We start from the raw sequence: 21,075 nt of genomic DNA on the forward strand, positions 1-21,075 counted from the left end.
GACAATGCTTATGCATAATTTGGGGGGGGCAAATGAAGGTGTATTATGGGAGATGTGCAAATTTCGAATGAGCTCCTGCATTTCTTGACTCTTCATGAAGATTGCATATCACCTATTGACGTCGATGGATTGCAGGTTTGGAAATAACGAGGTAGCATCTGTAATAACTTGAAGTGATAAGGAATGCATCGACATTTTCCGAACGAACGTTCCGATGAACGATTACCATACTGTCACGTACCGAAAGATAGCACCCAGCCTCCCAGAAATCTTTCCAAAAATCATCTTTCCTTTCACGTCTCCGAAGTTTTCCCTCGCCACGAGCCAATCCGTGGGGTGGAGGGGGGGGGGGGGGGGGGGAGAGTGGGGAACTCCCATATATCATATAAAAGTGACGTGTGGGTGCTTGTCGTCTCGCTTGGAGATCGAATGACTTTTTACCAAAGATATCACTTAAGGATGTTGGTAGAGAAATAGCTACATAAAAAGAAACAAATACCGTCGAACTTTGATGGAGTATGGTCTACATTAGGGGTCAAATAAGGCCTCAGCTACGCCCGACCTCGTCCCAAGGGCTTTTGCCTTAGAAAATGGGAGGGGCGCCCTGTGGACGAGCCGGTTGAGCGAGGCCCAGTTTGTTTCCCAAAACCTAATTTAATAATTTACAATGTTCATATTAGCCTGGGTGGCAGGCGCAAAAAGGGGAGGGGGAGGGGGAGGGAGAAAATCACCAATTCCCTCCTTTTCCCCTTCTACCCTATCCCCTACCCCTTTTGACGCCTGCTATGCAGGCTTTGTTCATGATTGGAGTCTCCCCGGGGAACCGATTACCCAACAAGAGGAAAAAAAGCGCTGAAGACGAGGTTACCTATTACTCTTCTGCTTCCTTAGGGCTACAGGGGATTCTAATATGCCGCCAGAAATTCTCTGAGCGACTGCCAACATTTTACGTTTTCCTTTGCCCCTGTACAACGTCCTTTAGGCTTCTTGGTCGATGCATTTCGGTGACATAGCCGTCTGAGGAACAAGCGCAGAAATTCCTCACTGATGACCTGTCACTACTCAGGTCTAGGTCGTGCTTCTGATTGCTCGGAACAAGAGCCCATCAAATGGATTTGATGGGCTCCTGGTTGGAACAAAATTTTTCACGCCACGCCTTAGGACCAGTCAGAAGAATTACCCAGATCTGGGTAGTGACGTTCATTAGTATGGAATTTCTCCGCTGTCTCCGCTCGTTTCTCAGCCGTCCCCCGTCACGGGGTAACCATATACCAATGGTGGCGCCTCCAGACTGTAAAATCAGCCTTGCTTCTCTTGTTCGATATTTTAATTTATAGCTGATTAGATACTTTAAAAGGATCCGGGCCTTCTGTTTTGTAACGCTGCTCCTTGCCTCCAAAATTGAATTCACAAAACGACGGCGGCTGTTTTCTCAAGCTAACGACGCTCAGACCACGTGATCCGAAACGATCGATCTTTTTTCGCACTGACCGAGAGCAAGAGAGAATACTGTAGCAGCTCATTCTCCCTTGCCGAGAGGCTGGCACAGGCAACACCGCGGCAAAACGCACTGCGCATGAGCACAAAATTCAACATCCGGTCAGCTTTTTATTTCCGGTCCACCGCAGGCTACACTCTCCCTATTTTCTAAATAGAAGGGACACCCGAAAGAACGCTTGCCGTCGTTTCGGCGTTACAGATTGTATCGTTTCTATTAAGGGGGATTAAAAGAGGAATGCTGACTGTAAAACTATGGTATGATATTTTCCTTCAATGTTTCTCGACCTTTTTTTCAGTTATTCCGCGAACCTGACGAAATATTGGCGGGACTATCAGGATCAGGCACTTTTGATGGACCTTTGTTTCGTACGTCGGCCCTTATTTATTTTATACAAGATTAACCTGTTAACAGGGGCCGTGCAAAGGAGGAGACCAGGGCGACCTTGCCCTCCCCACACGCAATCTTTTGTGCGGAATTAAATAAGGATTTCTCAACACTCGTTTATCTTTTTTTGGATTGAAATTTAAACTCTTTTATCGTTTTTTGGATTGAAATTTTAACTCTATTACGTCTTAATTCTGATCGATCAAAATATTATTTTTAATTTTAAAAGTATAATAATGTTATGTCCGTAATGTTTATACTAACGCAGAGTGGTACAAAGTTATTATTTTCGGAAGCACATGGGTTCGCGACAAAAAATGATAAATGCAAGAAGGTAAATACCCGGGTTTATACAACAACTGTAGAGGATTCACATAAGGGTACTATATATGACTCCTTAGCTCTCGTCGCAATAAAACTTGTTTTGTTTTGTTTTTGTTTTTGTTTTTTTACCCATAATTTTTTTCTGTCATCTTCTGTTTGTTGTCAAAGTTTTTTCAAAATATAGCGCGCAACATGTTATATCAGTATAAAATTACGCGCGGTCGGTATCGACCAATCCGCTGACAGATTCTTTTCCAACAATACTCCCTACATGAGCTCCAAAGCGCTCTCTGTTGTTGAATTCTCCTTCACCGCTGATAAAATTGCAGAATTGGCGGCCTCGTAGCTGGGCCGAAAAAGTCGCCGACTATGTTTCCCTGGTAAGACTTGCCTCTTGAGAGTTTATTCGCTGAAATCTTTTGGCTTAACAATATAATTGATGCGTTTTCCCCCACAGTATACAGGGTTTAAGCACGGCTATTCTCTTATGCGTGCTTTTGAAGCATGGCGTTTCGACCCAGGACGCTGCCGTTCCTCCAAGTAGGTCATTTATATTATTTGCTCTATTAGATGTTGTTGTAATGGCCTTTATTTTGGAAAACTATAGGTGGAAATAATAGACGACTAGTGAAACAGAGCCGAATAAAGCGATCGTGTCTGCACTCTCCTTTCGAGTAATGCAATCTCAACAATGGGCGACTTGTGATCTCTATTAAATGCCAATTTGTTATGTTCTTCGAGTGAAAACAGAGGTGTAAGCTCGTTGTGCAAATCTTTTTCTTTTCTGATTTGACTTGCATTGCTATTGCCGGAAAGGCACCCTTTTCTTAGCTTTTTATCTCCAGCTCATATAATCACGGAAAATCATTATAGTATTTTCTAATTTGCTACCTAAGTTTGCTGTTGGTTAAACATCGCTTGATTATTGTTTTATTATTTTACTTTCTTTCTCGTGGACGGTGATAGACCAATTTTAAAACATTTCAGCGAATAACACCAATATTTATCAGCATCACCGTCGGTTCCGAAGTTACGTTTCTTGTTTGCTTAAAACATTGAGAGCAACCTTTTTATATACGATCCAGGGGTAAGATATAACGGTGCATTTACTTACAAAATTATTTTCAATTAGAAATGACAGAATATCATAAAAATTCTGTCGTCCAATAAATATGCCTGTTTACGTTTTGTATCAGATTATAACCTTGAAAAAGATATGATTAAACTTCATCGGATAATTACACTCAGCAAATAGAGAATTGCTTTGCGCACACTGTAACAACCTTTAGAACAATGATGTATTGTCTGTAAATCTTTGATGAGTGAAAATGCGTCGGCAATTGTACTTCGACTTTTGTGCAACCGAATTGGAACTCTTGTCATCGAGAATAGAAGCGAAATGTTATAATTTCGTTCTTTATTATGCGATGATTCCATGCTCAGAAGCCTCTTGCAACAAAATTGCTGTTTTCATTCACCGAGCGAAACGTGATCCCAAAGGAAACAGTCAATCATTGTTTTAAGTGAGATCTCCCGACGCACTTGTAGACACCTCTTTCACCTCTTTACAACACGCGCACGATGCCCAGCTCATCTCTCATAAATATCGGACCTGGTTTTCTCCTTCTCTTTACTTCTTTCAAATTTTACGGCCTTTCTGTTTCTGAGTATTAAACAATTAAAATTATATCTGGCTCAGCATCTGGCTATAGTTAATTATTTTTCGCGACCACACACTGGCTTAGTCACACTTTTAACTAAATAAAATACTTTCAATTTTTTTGTCACACTTTTGGAGAGAAAATGTTTTGTATGCTTGAAGGTCTAAAAATCTGTTTCAGAGCACTCTACAGAAAGTACTAATTAAAGCAAAAACACACCCATTTGTAGAGAAATTTCCTTACGTTCGTTTGTAAACTCCACATGTAACTCAAATGGTTCGTGGAATATTAACCATTCTTTTCCTTAGAATTTTCAGGGAACTTACACCGTAAAAATAACTGTATCATCAATTTTAGATACTGCTGAAGTCGCGGATCTGGTGCAGGAATTTCAGTGGAATTTGCTTGAGTTAAACCTCGAGACGACCGGACTTTGCGAAAGCAGGCCACTGCCTTTCTCCGAAGACCAGAGGGCTCGTGATGTTGCGTACGATCTGTCTTCCACTGATGAAGTAATAAACACCACCGCTGGGTCACTATTTCCTAGTGGTATCCCAGAGGAATTTGTAGTATTTGCTACAGTGAAAGTGCAACCTGACAATACTGCGGACTTATTCACGATAAGCGACGGAGATCAAAGTTTATCTTTCAGTTTGAACCCTATAGAATTTGAATATAGGCGGAGAGGGGCCGCACCGGTGCGCGCTGGAGTCCAAGAAAGCATAGCAGATGGGGCGTGGCACAGAGTTGCGTTTGCAGTGAGAAGAAAACACCTCGCTTTGTCACTAGACTGCGCTAAGCCAAAAACGCGAGTGAGAAGGCCCAAGGGTTTTAAGCCGAGCTTCAGTCAGAACAGCAATGTGAGGATAGGCGGACAATTTAAGGTAAGAGCAAAGCGTCCCAGAGACTGCGTGGCATTTATCTTTCGGTTTTTCGAGGAATTGGCAGTTTGCATTGCTGGCAAAAAAAGAAGGCCTAACGCTAAACATGAAAGGGTCGGATAAACATGATTCGTTCGCGTTTGCAGTTTGTCAGTTTTGAGCGAAGCTAGAGATAGCTCCTAACTGACATCTTGGAAAGGAATTGGACGGGGGAAATATCGGAATGAGTAAAGTGAAAAACTTTCTAATTTCAAGGTAAAGTAAAAATTAGTCAGATTTAATTTAGAAGAGTTTTCTTTGCTTTTAGGGTTCTCTACAGCAGCTGTTAATTGCTCCGGATGTGTTCGAGGTTCTCTCTTACTGTAAGGATTTCACACCCGATTGTGACAGTCCGCTACCCTATGCACCTTTCCTGAGTGGTGCCGCCCAACGGAGGCCATCCAGTAATGTTCAAGTCGTCAATAACGTTAGATACGTAAGTGACATCAATGTGAAATAAGCAACTCGAAGTACCCTCAATGTAGCTTTGTTTACGGTTACAAATCCCGTAAGCCTGAATTTCAGCCGACTACTCGAGTCACAAACTCGCGAAAAAGGCGTCGTCTCTCTAGGGAGTTTGGACTCGAGGAGACGGCTGAATTCCAGGCGAAAGTCCGCACTCCTGGACAAAAAGACAATAACACTTTTTGATCTATTTTGTACAATGAACTGAATGCTACGCAAGTAGTGACTGGTCTTGGCGCTTGTGTTTTAAAAGTACAGACACCCATGGATGACGTCACGGGAACACTGCGCGCAGTTTTGAAAATGCTTGCCAGCTTATTCAGGATTGAGCGAGCAAAGGCGTCGAAAAAAAAATGTAGCAGGTGCTATTTACAACAAAGGCAAAGAATAAGCCGACACGATACAAATCTATGAAACCGTATAAAACACATTTTGACGTCATCTCCGATCTGTTACTGAACTGACGCTCTACAACATGCAATCTATTTGTTCTCTTATAGACCATACAAATAACAATAATAACTAGAAATACGTATCTCGCAAAAATCCTCGCGAAACTCGGTTTGGTAACGGCATTCAAGTTAAGCCCTGTCGGTCGGGGTGAAGAACTGGATGGGTGACCAACCGCAAATATCGTCTTAAAGGTCCATACGTTGTTCTTTCTTTTCTTCTTCTTCTTCTTCTTTTTTGCGTATTATGTGGTGTTATTGTTAACAGTGTATTGAAAAGAAGATTTAGCATTATTTCGTAAACTTATAGTGCGCAAATTAGCATAAAAATGATCAGCTGCGCATTACAACCGCATTACTTTACGATAAAGAGACAAAAGACAATGCATTGAAAATAAGATACATACATGCATGCGAAGTAAGTAAATAAGATAAAAATCATCACAGCTATAGAGTTCTAAAAGATAAGTCCATTCGAAACAAATCTCCTTCCTAGTTGATTCGCTCTGACGAAGGGCTAGCACTCAAGTCAGCTTTTGAATCTTTTTACAATGAAACTTATCATCTCAGTTGATGAAACCAATTATTTGTGTTTCCTAGTTTAGCTACATGTAAATGGGAGCAGCAAGGTTTTCGATTTTGGCTGCAATTATAATAGGAAACTCTCCTGTCAAACGACAGAAGCTCTTGTACGGTGCGTAAAGTAACGAACAGACTAACAAGTTTTTTTATATTTTTTTCAGATCAAGGGAGAAAGAGGAATTCCCGGCCCCCCAGGATCTGCGGTATGCTTCTTTTCTTCTCCATTTTTTTCTCTATCTGCTTGGTTCATTGGATGCGTTTTTTTCTTTTTTGTGTTTTAAGATACGCAAAAACGTAGTTCCTGTCAAGAACTTTAGAACTTTATAAATGACGAATCGAATAATAATCATGTTAGTGCCAGATTTAGCACATCTGAATTTAGTGTTTCTCAGTGACTTGCAATGGGTGAATGCGATTTGAAACAACTGGTCTTTTGATTTTTCCTTTTAAAACTAAATCAGCTTATTTCTTTTTTAAAAACAAAAAATCCAGGGCCCACCGGGAGCAGAGGGTCCAAAAGGATACAACGGACCAAGAGGAGAAAGAGGATCACCGGTTTGTTTTAACATGATCGAGAGTTACAGCAAACGGCAAACGTCAATTGTACCACGTGACCAAGGTTTCCCTTTACTTGTTGTCGACGTTTTATTATATATACACACAAATTAGTTTCATCGATAAGAACTGTTTTGAACAGGTTTTACCTGCTCATGTCCTAATTTGAGAAATTTTCAACTTGCATTTGACCTCAATTATTTTGACGTTTGCCCTTTGTCGTAAACGGAATCTTAGATCACCGACAAGATGCGGGCGACAGAAAATAACGAATAACTATTTATGACAGTATAGAGAGGGAAGAATTTCTTTTTTCGTTGGTAGCTGGAAACAGTATTTAAAACTAAACAATTCTGACGGTGCGCTCATTTTATCATCTTCTCTCCATAAGTTCTCCGTTTTAAGGTTATTTAAAGCTATTTTAAGCAACTTGGAATCGAATCTGGAACCTCCGGAACAGAAGGTCGCACGCTAAAAGACTGCGCTAATCCTTACCCCCTTACAAAACAACTTTGAAATGTTGTTGTGTTTTTCACCTGATCAGCAATGTCCTTAAGATGGTCCGTTCGAGTATTGTAGCGGTCAAAAGGTTGCTTGGAGTTTATAGTTTATCCTTCTCATGTTGCAGTCCTCTTTTTACGCTTATTTTTAAAGTTTACCATAATTATAAATCCAGATGAACAATACAGGTTGATCTAATACGAAGTGTCTTGTTTCTACAGGGACTTCCAGGACCCCCTGGAACAGCTGGACAGCCGGGTGCTCCGGGGCCACCAGGGGATGGAATTTATGTCGTAAGTGAAATAATGTTTTGATTTAAGACTAATATCCTGGAAAGACTTGAAAAGAGTAAGGAAGCAACGGCATTGCTGACAAATATCTCGACGATCTTCGGCAACTCTAAAGGCACGGCAATAATGCGCAGGTTTTGTAACGTATAAGGAACGTTAGTCCTGCTTCACTAGCAAATTAACGTAAAGGAGGTTTGTCACGAAATTTATCAAAGTTCAAACAGTAGGAACTGCCACAAAAAATTGGGTGAAACCAGAAACTACTAAGGAATGTTATAAAGGGTTGAAACGTGCAACTCTTATTTGTTTGCTTTGTCCGATGCTCGTAAATATTTATTTAACAAGTGCTATATTTGGAAGAATAACTGACCAATCAAACTTCGTAAACGACGTGACGTCATTTTACTCCACATTCCCGCGCCCGCTCAAAAAATAGAGAGCAAAAGCAACAACGACTAAAGAACTCTAAAGAGTGTAAGAATGTTTAGGAAAAGAAAAAGAAAGTCTTTGTGTTGGGTTTTCGCCCTCCACGAAAACGTTAAACTAGGCACTTTCAGGTCGTAGTCGTGCAGTCGACGGGAAAAAAATAAACAACAAAGCGTTGTGCATGTACAAAGTTGTTGTTAAACTTATTACTTTTCTTGAGGCCGCAGCGAGGGTTTCCAAATATTACTTAGAAAAATGAACATTCACGCGAGTTGCACGTTTTAAGCCCTTATGAGTTTCTGGTGAAACATAAAGATAACCGCTCAAAACAGTAAAAGAAGGTATTATAAATAACACAGCAAATACAAAAGGAGTCACCGATGTACAAACTTGAAGAAGATTGAAACGGATTGCAATTGTGCAATTGTGGTTTTTGAAAAACTTGTTGACCTAACAGTTTTTCAAAGTTTGTATTTGTTATTTGCAACGTTTGGAATACTGCATGGGAGACATGTTTGTTTGACGCAGAGCTCAGTTTGGTTTCAAATTCCACAGTCAATACGGACGCGTAATTGGCATTATTATACTACCACATGAGAAATTTCTGCAATTTGATTGGCTTAGAACACTGGTACTTCAGCTTAATTTGCAATACCCACATGTGAATATTACAAAAATTTTGCGGGAAGTAGTATAAACAAATAATAGCATGATTTGTACGGGATATTTGGCATAAATACCACGCGTGATATTTCAAAATTGTCTCAAATTTCACTTGCCTAGCGGCTCGTGAAATTACGTATAACAATTTCGAAATATCACTTGTGGTATTTATGCCAAATGTCACTAAAAATCATGCTATTACCTATACTAACCAAATTGAACTAGACATCCGTTACAGTTTTTCTTTCTATTAAGAATGATAGCAAATTGAAAATTTTGTTCTCATTAATTATAGAGATGGAGTAGACTTCAAGGATCAAGTGAAAAGGGTCCAGGCCCCGTGGCCGGTGGTCTTGTCGTGGAACCACCGTCTGTGGTAAGCATTTCACTTGCGAAATTTTAGGTTTAATCTGATAGCCTGTATCAGTCGAACAGAAGGGACTAATTTGTTAGACGTAGAGAAGATTACGAAGTAGAGAACATTTGCCAACTTCCTGGGTCACGTTTAGTTTTACTCTTAGTCTTTTGCATTGGAAGTCTGAAGAGCGACCGACCTGTGTGTGTTTTTAAGTGTTACCATGCATTATGTTAGTAAAAATATGGGATGCCAAGTTGTTTTACTACATGTAGCAGGTCTATTGTTTACCTTTTAGCTCGTCTGTTCTGTCCACTCGATGAAAAAGTCGTCTTTTCTCAGCGTCTCCATTGAATAAATCGAGTGCGTCAAGATGATGTGGTTTAACTTTTTATTTTCCTGTTTAGTTCCTTAATATTCATCGTTTTACCTTCCTCAGCCAGGAGACCCAGGACCTCGCGGCGCCAGAGGAAAGCGCGGCGTACCAGTGAGTAAAGAGAAGGATACCTTTTTGTTTTGTTCCACTTTTGCGAGTTTCTAGCCCGCCAAACAATATCGAGAGTCTAACTATTTTCTTCTTTGTGCGTTGTGGCAAAGTACAGAGACACAGTACAAAGTCTAAAATGAAAACACCGTACAGATAAAAAAAAAAGTTATGGTGTAACGTTAGATTTAAACGTAACGAATGCTAAAACATACGAAATCCTCACAGGGCATCTTCTTATTCGACTAGCCCTTCCAACACTTCCGCTGTCAAAATAACAGATTGGCGAAGTTTTCTCATCAAGAGTTGGTGCGGTTGTGAGTCGTGATGCGAAGAGAGTGTACAGAAAAGAAATTATTAAATGCGGAAATACCAAATACTCAGGGGCACCGAACGGCAATTTTCGGAAAATATCTGTTCGGAAGACGATTTGAGATCTAGAATTTTCGGAACATTTGTTGTAAAATCTCTTGCTTGCCTGCCTCTCCTAGGATTTTCGAACATCTACAAAATGGTATAATTACCCATTTTTAACGGATTTTTACCCTAAAAAAGGCCACCTAGAATTTTCGGGAGCCTTTTCCTAGCTGAAATTTCCGAAAAGGTAAGTTTTGATCCCTATAGTTTTCGGACCACCAGACTTTCAGCTAGGAAATCCGAACAGATGAAAAGTTTTTAAGGGATAAAAATATGCCTATAACTGCCGTTTAAATACTAAAATACCTTCAACAATGCTATGTTAAATGGTTTTGAAATATATCCTCCTTGAGTGCCCCTGAATACTAGTGAGATTTATAACATTTACACCATTTGAGTTTGTTCAAATGAAATCGGAATTTCTTTGCATAGCATAACAGAGGGTCTCAACGGGGTTAACCGATAGGCGTAAACCGGCCAAAAATTTAGTCGATAGCCGTAAAAATTGAAAAATTTTAACCGTTAGCCGTAAATAGGGTAAAAAAGAGTTAACCGTAAAAGAAATTGTTCCCTAGATTTGCCACTTTTAAGGAAGGTACTAAACTCACTTATGGTTACCTTTTTTATTTCCCGGCTATTGTGACACCGTACGCACGTTAGGTAAAGCGCCTTTTAGGTGTTGACCAAAACCCATTTCCATTTCCGCCATTCTCTCGGGGAACTAATTTTTTTTCCATAGCGAAAGTATGGCTGCTTGCTGGGGATTAATATTTGCGATTTTCAGAAGGTCGTGCCCTCGAAACACTAGTGAAACAACACGCAGAGATCTCACTGTTTGAAAACACGTTGCCGATAAACAACATTTCCCTGTTTTTCTCTGACGCTACGGTAGACATTGCCATGCCATGCCTAGTTCCTGTACGGCGTCTTCCCACGCAGTCTCGGTCAAGGCATTTCGCTGGCGAACTCGCTCGGACCAGGTGACCCGAAACGCATTAGCCGCGCGAAATAATGAGGCCTACGGGGCAAGGCAACGGCTGACAGTGGTTCCGTACAGTCCTTCACAATCATTAAAAACACTGGACACGGGAATTATGTCATTGGCCGTTTTCACACTAGAGCTAGAAACGGATTATCCGTCTGAGACTAGCCTGTGTACAGTCGCCCCCTTCCGCCTTCTCGACAGACACCCCTTCTCCGATTTTTTTCTGAGGGGAGGGGGCGGCTGTACACAGGCTATCTGGAACGGATAATCCCGTTTTCAAACTGTCCGTCGAAATTGAAGGATAAAGTCAGGCGGATTGTTCATTCAAAATTAAAACTATTCCATTTTCAAATTGAGACGTATTTACCTATCTGACGCGAATCATCAAACGGATAACCCGTCTCACACGAATAATTCTCCGTCTCTAGTGTGAAAACGGCCATTTCTGTTGTAATGAATGTCGCGCCCCGGCCTTGAGTTGGACGTTCGCGTGTGTGCTTTGCCTTTTCACAAAGATTATTTTTAAATTGACTATTGACATTTCTATGTGCAAAATAATATTAGAAGTGGAATACTTTATAAAAAGTACGATCTATCAAATGTTAAAATTTTTCAAAAGAATAGCTTGTTTCACATCCCGAGATGATCTGAAGACCTTTATTTTGCTTTAAAGATACAAAAAATACAGATTAATTAATATTTAACTTTTTGAAACAAAAGCAGTTAATTTTTAACTTTTTTGTTAACCGTAACTGAAAAAAATTAGCCGATAGCCGTAAAAGAGCCATAATTTTAGCCGATAACCGTAAATACCACCACCCCATTGAGACCCTCATAACAATGAGCACTCTTGATCTAAAAGAACTGCTAAAGTGGCTTCATTTCAATAGTCACACGGTAGGATTTTGTTCATATACTTGAAGATTAAAACTTTTTACATGTCCCGTTGATCGACTCTTTAGGTGAAAGATTTTTAAAATAAACTGTTTTGAAATGTGTCCTTTTCTTTGTAGGGCTTGCCTGGTGAAGCGGGTGAAAAAGGATCTCAAGGGGACCCTGGACCTCCCGTAAGATAAAATTCGTCTTCTTTATTAAATTAAATTTATGTTTGCCGGCTATATAAATCTGTAAGGTCGGCGCGCCCAGTTTGACAATGGCAGAGAGGCAAATTCAGCACCGGAAGTCGCGTTCAGTCATTTCCACGCGCTTTCGCGTTCTCATTTGCTGTTGTGTTGTCTTTGCTAACCCACGTATTGTGTGTGATTAGTAACAGAAGAATGTCATCATAACCATTTTTGCACCTACCTTCTTTTCACTTTATTTCACCTTGGATCCAATCTCACCCAGAACTCTTATTCGTTCCGGCTGCACACACTGAGGCACGGATAGTTGTTCTAAAAAAACATTCTTGATCTCAATCTCCCCGAGAGAAATAGCCAGAATGTCATCCGATTACTTCGAGTCGTTATTACTCCCTCAGTAACGTGGTTACTGAGGCAGTAATAACGACTCGAAGTAAGCGGATGAAATTCAGGCTACGAGAGAAAGTGATCGTTTTTAAATCTAAAGGAAGTTGTATCTCTTCCTTTGATACTGTGACAGGGACCGTCTGGTGTCCGAGGTAACCGTGGATCAGCCGGAAGACCTGGAAAACCTGTAAGTGTTTTATTTTTTATGATACGAGTAAAGACTCCTGTTGCCAGTGTATGTGAAAACGGGTAACATCTCATAACGTTTGAGAGAGGGGGGTTGGGGTAGGATGTGTTGTAATTGTAAATACTATTTGCCATGATGTTCTATTTCTATTTTCATCTAGGGTCCCCCTGGACCGGACGGGCCGAGGGGCTCCCCTGGATCAATTGGAGCAAAGGTACGAGCTTCGATAGACTCATTTTTGCGTCTTACAATTCAATTTGCTCATCACTGGCTCACTTATGTGTTTATTCGTGTGAAGGAAAACATCGGCAAGCGCCTTAAATCTTCACGAGCATTTTAAGATCCTGAAGAAATGTCGCGGAAAGTTCGAGTGCCTCATGTGTAAGATGCTGTTAATCAAGAAAAAAGGACCAACCCTGAATTCTCAAACAAAGTCCATTCCAGCGAAACCTTTCTCTCAGTTATTTCATTTTATTTTGTTCTTTACATTTTAATCTTTTGTTTCACATCTTCGGTTTCAATATATCGTTTATCGCTTTTGTTCATTTGCATTTGATAATGGTGACATGCCGTTGCTGAAACGTCATGTTTTTGTAGCGTTAATTTTTATGCTTAAACGTTGTACAAATAGTTCTTTATCAGAATTTGGTTATAGCACTCAAAAATTGACAATAACATTTCTTGCTCCAACGCCAGTGGTCGCTTTCTTTTCGAAACCCTCATTTTATTATTCTGATCCGTGTGCCGATCCGTGTATCAACGACAATAGACCACTAATCTTAGCTAAAACACTTGCCAGAAGTACATTATATTTGAAACGTTTTATGTTTTAAGGGAGACAGAGGTCTTGACGGTGTCGGTGGAATGATGGGTCACAAGGGACCTCGGGTAAGTGTACACACGTGATGGCTTGCTATACCGTTTGGCCACATAAAGACATACACACTTAGATAGAAAGAGACAGGAAGAGCTACGCATTCTTAAAAAATAGTATAAATTTGTCTCAGCAAGACATCTTCTTTTAAGATACAGAGGCATATTTTTCAAACCAGAAAAAAAAATCGACATGTAGGATAGTAGTCGATTTTAAGTGTATGTAGCTAAGGAAGAGGGCAGTTAAAAATATGCATGAAAAAAGGGACGTACGAAGAAAAAAGGCTATCTGTATACTCCAAGTTGTGCTTGTCTAACAGCTATCGTGCTCTTCATAATTATCAGGGTTTACCAGGGGCTCGTGGAGAGAAAGGAGATAAAGGCGAAGCCGGAGAAAGAGTAAGTTTTTTCACCTTTTATGTTCATGATATAAACTGTCAGGTGCGATTCAGAATCGAACCGGTAGGAAGCAAGGCGGGAAAATTGCAAAAGTTGTGATTAGAACTGTAATGCCTTGCGCTGCGATTGGCTGAAAACAATAATTTTAACCAATCAAAAGGATGATCACCAACCATGACTTTTTTTCCCGCGCTTTTGGTGTCAGCGATTTTACCACGTTCATTTGATAAACCCTCAACGTCACTCCTGCCCCCGCCACCCCCTCCCCTGTAAAACGCAGAACATAAGAAGGGGAGAAAATAAAAACATGGATACCTTGCTTCCGACTTTATCTCATTTCTTTTTATGTTTCTTCTTACAAGGGAGACTCAGGTCCAGCCGGACAAAATGGTGTTCCGGGTGAACGGGTAAGTAGTCCTCCTTCAGTTTTATCTCCAAAGTTCGGTTCCAGAAAGAACACATGGTACAATTAGGTTTAGCGATCTGGGCTGATACCCAGTAAACATAAGGAAAGGAAATTTATATTATTATATACTACAGATATAAATTTTTAAGACTTACATTTTCATTTAAAACTGCACTTAAACTGAAAGGATCCACTTGGGAGAGTCTTGACATGCAGCGAGTCTGCTATCCTAATAAAAAAAAAAACACTGCACCAACCACTAGGCCGAGGAAGATCCCCCATTTCCCCATGTCTGGGGAGGCCAGCGGGAATAATCCAGAATTTTTTTAGTAAGTGTAAAGAGATTCGAAAATTTTGACCAAGTTAGTTTCACTGAAATCACAAGTGGCAACAAATAACAAGTTAACCACAATATTTATTTGCAGGGTCCACAAGGCGAAACAGGACCAAGAGGCCCACCTGGACCCAGGGGACTTCAGGCAAGATATATTTAGTACTGGCTCAGAGTCTATTTGTTACGGCGTAAAGATGAATAAATACTATTCCAACCAGAAGCCAAAGCGTATGAACAACAAAGACGGTTCAAAAACGAAACGTGCGGATAGCGAATATTTGAAAACGAAGGAAAAATATTCCTTTTCGAATAAAAATGGATGCGAGTGGATGGAGAAACAGAAGATTTTCTTAAAATATTATCGCTCCATGGAAGGCGCGTGATACAAGCTACTGCTTCAGCCACTTTAATCCTATGTACGACGGCGATAGCACAGTTAGTTTACAATTTTGTCATGACTTGATACACTACAAAAAAGTGTTAACAACTGAAAGAATAAAAGAAATACATGAAATGAATCATTTCCACACCTGTGGGTCAAAGTGCGTTTCTCAGAGAAGAAGTGACCAGTTACTACTTTCCCTCCAGTTAGCCGTACAGCCATCTCTTTTTTCATTTGCAATACGTTGTTATTTAGGTTAACTGTGTGTGTTTTTGTTTCTTTGTGTTAACAGGGAAATACTGGCGAAAGGGGTCCGCCTGGTCCGCCTGGATCCCCGGTAAGCCGGCTTAAGACTAACACTGGATCACTATACGAATGTGGGAAAATACCCAAGTACCCCTCCACCTGGACCGACCACAAGACGAACCGCCAGCGACTTTATTTCAGTGATAAACATCGTATTTTTTCGTTTTTCAAACAACCATCAGTAAAATCTCGCTTTCAAAAGTTTTAACCAAAAATTTGGCAGTGCCACAATATTTTTAGTGCTCTTTCCACTTCTGAGTTGTTTGTACAGTCAACTCCCTTTATAGCGAACACCGTAGGGACCTTGAGTTAGTGTGAGCGAGAGTTTACTTCAGTCAAAAATCTGTCATTTATTTTTGCCCGGAGCTGCTGTCCGTATTATCGGAGTGTCTGTTATAGCGAGGTGTCCGCAAGGCGAGAATTGACTGTATTACACAATTTTGGCAATTTTTGTGATCACGTGACTACAGCTGCAAGGGGCCTGTTATTCCTTTGTGCTAAATTAGTGACCTTGCACAACTGGATTCTTGCCCCGCTTTCTTTATAGACGTCTTCTCTAGCGACCTTTTTTCTCTTTCTTGGGGGTTAAGGATGCAGCTACACGAAGGCTTAAAGTATTGATTTGCAAATGGATTTTTCTTTCTTAGGGACCTTCAGGTGCACCAGGAATACAAGGCGTTCAAGGCATGAGAGGAACTCCGGTAGGTCACGTGGCAGTTCTCCCAGAAATTCTTAAAAACGGAAAGGCGAATTTATAATTTCCTGCGCAGCCCGCTTTATGCACAATTTTGCACTATGGTCGCCTTAAGATAATGAAGAACACAACTTCTATAAAACCATAATCTATATTTTCTGCTTTAAAAACATAAAACGTAGCTCCACGCTATAATAACTTTCGCACTATCTGGACTCGAACCACAGCCCTTCCTTCGAGCTCCCGATTCTAAAAACACATTATGCAGGTTCTCGAGTCAGAGCTTCTCTACCCCACTATATCTCTTTCCAAGCATACACACACGTTACTGCCCACCGTTTTGTACTTGGAGAACAAGTGTAATTACTTTACAAGTGTAGCCGTTGTCTTCGAGTCTGAAAACAATAGCTACACCTGTAAATTACCCTTGTAAAAGTTTTATTTAATCGACCCCAACATGTCAACTTCGTTGCCTAGGTCTCTCTTTCTCCCTTACTCTGGAGCGAGTCCCTGGAAATGAGGTTGCCGCCAGTTATCGCCATTGAAAATCAATTATGACGTTTCATGTTGTTTTTTGACTTCCTTTTTGTTTTATCCAGGGTCCACCAGGAATTCCTGGGCCTCCAGGCCCTGTTGGACTTAAGGTACGTATTTTAGAGCTACCTCAGAAGCTATATCGATCTTTTGGAATGGAAATGGTTTATATATTTCTTCCAGTGTGTGATGGTAATTGTATTGTTCAGGGTGAGTGACATCTGTTCCGGGTTGGGAGGAGTAGAGGGTTGCTTACACTAACCGTTAAATGTTGAAATTTTTTTTGCAGCAGAACACATAACAAGACGGAAACTTCAGAAAGTAAAGTCGACATCGTAATTAACTTGTTAGACTTTCACAAAGCCCTACGCAGTCGCGCGGTGTTGTTTTGTCACAACCTGTCTCGACTGCTTCGCTCCCTTAGATCGCTCATAACGCTCGCTTTGCGCGCTGTCTTAGAGTTCCTGACATTTATTTATTCATCTCATTTCAGGGCGAAACAGGGAAAATTGGCATGCCTGGATATCCGGGTTCCGATGGTGTTCCGGTAAGAAGTGGCGTGAAATATTCTAACATATCACTTAAAGAAAATATGTCATCAATACTCAAACAAAACAGCCAGAAGAATAGAAAGAATGCCAAAAAGTTGGACATGTTGAAAATTTACAGGATAAAAATAGACATAGAAAACTCAAAGAGAGAATAAAGATCAATCCCAACGCATTTTAAATGCTTTGGCCTCGCTAAAATGCAAACAGGTTTGTATAGACAGAAACTTGACCAAGCACAGAATACGAACTTTTGTGGCACTTGCTGCCAGCCCCCTGTCAGTGCCAAGGCGCGGTTCCTCTTTACGGGCAGCAAAGTGTTTGTCCCCTACTCTAATAATAAACGCACAACAAAGGGTCACTCTCTCTTGTTCATTTTTTAACGTCATTCCGGCCCCGTCACTGCACAAATACGACGTGAAATTTCCTATTTTCACGTTTTATGAATTTCGCGAGCACGAGGCAACGATTTTCCTTTCTGTTTCTGAACTTGGATACGGTCCTTATGAATTCGCTCGAATACTACCAAAAGGGCCCATATTGAACTATTGAATAAAATGGGATCAAAGTAAAAAAAAGTGTTAAACGGCGCGAGTACGCCTCCTGTCAGTTGGGGTTTTTAATCCTGTTATGTTATATTTGAATTCTCTGTTTCTAAGTATTTGAGTGAAGTGCCTGTAAAGTAGCTGGATAAGCTAAATGCACTTTCCACTATAAACAAGCCATTAAACCATTATTATACGTCGTTTTCGCGGCCGTCGCTGTTGTGGTTGGTTAATCTCCCCAATAACTGACTAAATGTGTGATGTTTCGTCATTTGGGAATTTTATAAACCTATAAGAAGTCTTTTGTCGTAGGGATACCCTGGTATTGAAGGACCACCGGGGCCAAAAGGAGACAGGGTACGTATATACTGCTATGCCGTATTGTAATCCGACTAGTAGCCCTTTTTCTTTATTTTCTCTTCTTTTTTTTTTCATTACACAATGAACGTATCATGTCTACATAAATGAACATTTTTTATGGTTACAGTTGCTATTAAAAACGGTCACTAGCATGCTATCCATTTGTAAGTTAGGGTGTGTACGTCCGTACACACGTAAGTTCATTTAAACACTTGATGAAATAGAGGCAATGTATGGAAGGTCGTCCTTAAATGTAAAAGTTGAACGACAGTACCCGGAAATCCACCCTTAGTCTAACCGTCCGCCGGTAAGAGTGTAGTACAAAACCATTGGAATGCCAAAGTAGCACTCGACGTTTATCGATGAGTCCTATTAAGTGGCCTGAGAGGGAAAACCAAAGGGATCCCTGCAACGAGTCTAATTAAAAAACCAAGATGGCGTTCACCGACAAATTTTCACAGTGAATAATGTGCCAATTTCACAAGCCCATGACGACGACAGACGTTGAGTTGCATTTTCACGCCTTGTTAACACGCGATTACACGATCTCATTTTCACCCAAATTATTGTTAAGTCCAGGCTTAATGGTTTAAAGGCAGCTACGCCCCTGATTTAAGTATTAGTCCGTACATCTGTCTTGATACGTATAGAATACCTTTAGCTCATCGTTATTTCCTTGTCATAAAAATCTTTGATTGGTGGCCTTGTATATTCCCAGGGACCTCTTGGAGTAAGAGGACCACAAGGCTACCCAGGTCTCCCCGGACCAAAGGTGAGTTGCGTTCATTTACGAGCGTAAGCTTTTACCCAGATCTTGTGGACGAAGCCGATGGCAAGATCTTGCCGTCGCGTCCATAGGAGATTTGGGTTTGAGATTAGTGCGACGATATGCGAAATAATTTGAGATGAATATCTTGCAATGAAATTTAAGCTTTGCAACGAACAAGAAAAAATATTAGCCTTGGATATTTTCATCCCCCGAGGAAAGTGTGTCGTTGATAGTCATATCTTATCTGAATATTCTCGTCTGTTTAATCTGATAACCCTTTCCATTCTTCATCATATTCCATTAGTTTCGTTTGCCACTTAAAATGTATGTTTTTCTGTTTTTGTTTGTTCCCCTATAATCTGTTAGAAAGTCTTTTCGCCTCAAATCATATCCGTGTAAAGAAGTTGTAATAAGTTAATTTTTAGTCGATAATGTGCCCCCGGATCCCTAGCCTGTTCCAGGCTTTCAGATAGTGGGGAAGCCGGAAAAGTGAAAGGTACGCGAAAAAGGGGACGTTTTATTTTCATGTTCGCGCTTTCTCAATCCCCGCGGACCCGACTATCTCGGAGCCTGTAACACGCTACCGGATCTCTAACCCAACTTACTGATATCTTTTTCCAGGGGAATCGAGGAAAACGTGGACCAGAAGGAGAGAAGGGGGAGGAGGTCTGTACTTTTTTGGCGGCATTTATACATATAAAATGCAGAATAATTTCAATCCACTTGAAAATTTATCTTAGCTTAAAATGTGTCTAAAATAGTTATGCATACTATCTTTCACCTTATATAGTTATCATAGCTTTTTTAATCCTTTTAGTTTTGATCGTTTTATATTGATTTATTTCTAGCTCTTAGCCTTAACCTTTTTTACACCCAATTAGTTATTTCTGTATAAAAAAGGGGCGATAATAGTGTTAGAGTTATTATAATTTTAATTTAACAGTTTGCAACCCTTCTTTCCTATATCTCTACCAGACGAGAACACTTAATGAGGCTGTACAGCAAGCTTAGCACTCTATCTTACCGAGTCATAAAATATATATACTCGTCTTTTACAGGGCGTTCCAGGCTTTCCTGGCGCAAAAGGAGATGAGGGTCCGAAGGGAGAAGATGTAAGTAAATATATATTTGCATTCAGCAAATCTCAGGCCTTAAATGTTACATAATTATCTCACGATTTGTTCTTATGTTGCCTTTGGGATGTTTTTTTACATAGGGTGCTGCAGGAAATCCTGGTTCCCAAGGAGTTGAGGGATCCGAAGGTCCTAAGGTTAGTTACATTATAAATTCGTTATCTGTTTGTTTTAACATGTCACATCAGCCATAATATGTAACGGCAATAATGAAAGGGCGACCATTTCCGTATTACGCCAATACTAAGCAACGAGCAACGATAACGTTGACTTCCTGGACGTCAAAAATAGTGGCGGAAAGTTGATAGTTTCTCCCTTTCAGTACTCTGGCTCGACGATTCCCTATCACTGGTGTTAAAACAAAAGCATTTAACCTCGTTGTGTTTGATAGAATCCTTCAATCAGGCAGAACATTTAACTTCCCATTTGTACTTATGACGTCAGGGACGTAGCGTTTTCATTTTATTCTTTATTTTATTTTATTTTATTTGCCACACAGTAATTACAACAAATATAGGAAAAGTTATTTAAAAAATAAAAGGAAACTATAGGAAAACAGAAACTATAGGACCTAGTGAGAGTTTAGGCCTCCTGGAACTACGGGCTTAAGCTATTTTACATCAATTGAAGAAAAGATGGCGAAAAGTCGAAGATGGAAAGTTCCATCTTTCAAGATCGGTATTATACAAGTTTGAACTTCTAGTAGCGTGAAACAACTTAGGATCAAGTATCTTTTGGTTGTCTGTTTGTTTGCTTTGTTGTTGTTTTTTTGCCACAGTTCCCTGTTTTATTTACCCAAGGATTTTCTTCTGCTCACTTTGTGTTCATTTACTCGTTAATGCACCCTCTGACGCGTTATCCAAGATATTGTTCAAGAATATTCTCCTCATCGAGGGAGGGAACAACTGCGGTAAAATCACACTTGATCTTTTTGCTTTATGCTAATGGCCCCTGGGCAACTATTTTCATAATGTGTGGTCATCACCATTACTCTAAACCTGGTTGATTTTAGTTTGTTTGTAATACACATTTTAGGGTCGGACCGGTATCCCAGGGCCATCAGGCCCATCTGGACCTACAGGACCAAAGGTAACTCTAATACGTATTAGTTAATAGACCGGATTTTTAGCCTTGTGCGCAATGATTCTCACAAATAAAAAGTACCGTTTCTCTT

General features: G+C 40.3%; 1 protein-coding gene across 1 annotated transcript in view; it reads left to right on the top strand.

Moving 5' to 3' along the window:
- The first annotated feature begins 2,476 nt into the window (after nt 1–2,476).
- The window catches only part of LOC140936964 (uncharacterized), a 42,846-nt gene continuing 24,247 nt past the window's right edge, over nt 2,477–21,075 (top strand). Inside the window, exons 1-26 of the mRNA XM_073386476.1 lie at nt 2,477–2,589; nt 2,667–2,749; nt 4,228–4,754; nt 5,059–5,226; nt 6,448–6,489; nt 6,779–6,841; nt 7,564–7,635; nt 9,017–9,097; nt 9,516–9,563; nt 11,976–12,029; nt 12,565–12,618; nt 12,779–12,832; nt 13,453–13,506; nt 13,837–13,890; nt 14,253–14,297; nt 14,722–14,775; nt 15,305–15,349; nt 15,966–16,019; nt 16,612–16,656; nt 17,040–17,093; nt 17,952–17,996; nt 18,718–18,771; nt 19,390–19,434; nt 19,827–19,880; nt 19,985–20,038; nt 20,937–20,990. Coding sequence (XP_073242577.1) covers nt 2,579–2,589; nt 2,667–2,749; nt 4,228–4,754; nt 5,059–5,226; nt 6,448–6,489; nt 6,779–6,841; nt 7,564–7,635; nt 9,017–9,097; nt 9,516–9,563; nt 11,976–12,029; nt 12,565–12,618; nt 12,779–12,832; nt 13,453–13,506; nt 13,837–13,890; nt 14,253–14,297; nt 14,722–14,775; nt 15,305–15,349; nt 15,966–16,019; nt 16,612–16,656; nt 17,040–17,093; nt 17,952–17,996; nt 18,718–18,771; nt 19,390–19,434; nt 19,827–19,880; nt 19,985–20,038; nt 20,937–20,990 — 1,968 coding nt within the window. The 5' untranslated portion in view covers nt 2,477–2,578. The remainder of the gene's footprint in view (nt 2,590–2,666; nt 2,750–4,227; nt 4,755–5,058; nt 5,227–6,447; nt 6,490–6,778; nt 6,842–7,563; nt 7,636–9,016; nt 9,098–9,515; nt 9,564–11,975; nt 12,030–12,564; nt 12,619–12,778; nt 12,833–13,452; nt 13,507–13,836; nt 13,891–14,252; nt 14,298–14,721; nt 14,776–15,304; nt 15,350–15,965; nt 16,020–16,611; nt 16,657–17,039; nt 17,094–17,951; nt 17,997–18,717; nt 18,772–19,389; nt 19,435–19,826; nt 19,881–19,984; nt 20,039–20,936; nt 20,991–21,075) is intronic.

Source organism: Porites lutea, chromosome 5 (assembly GCF_958299795.1).
Source record: "Porites lutea chromosome 5, jaPorLute2.1, whole genome shotgun sequence".
NCBI classification, from domain to species: Eukaryota; Metazoa; Cnidaria; class Anthozoa; order Scleractinia; family Poritidae; genus Porites; species Porites lutea.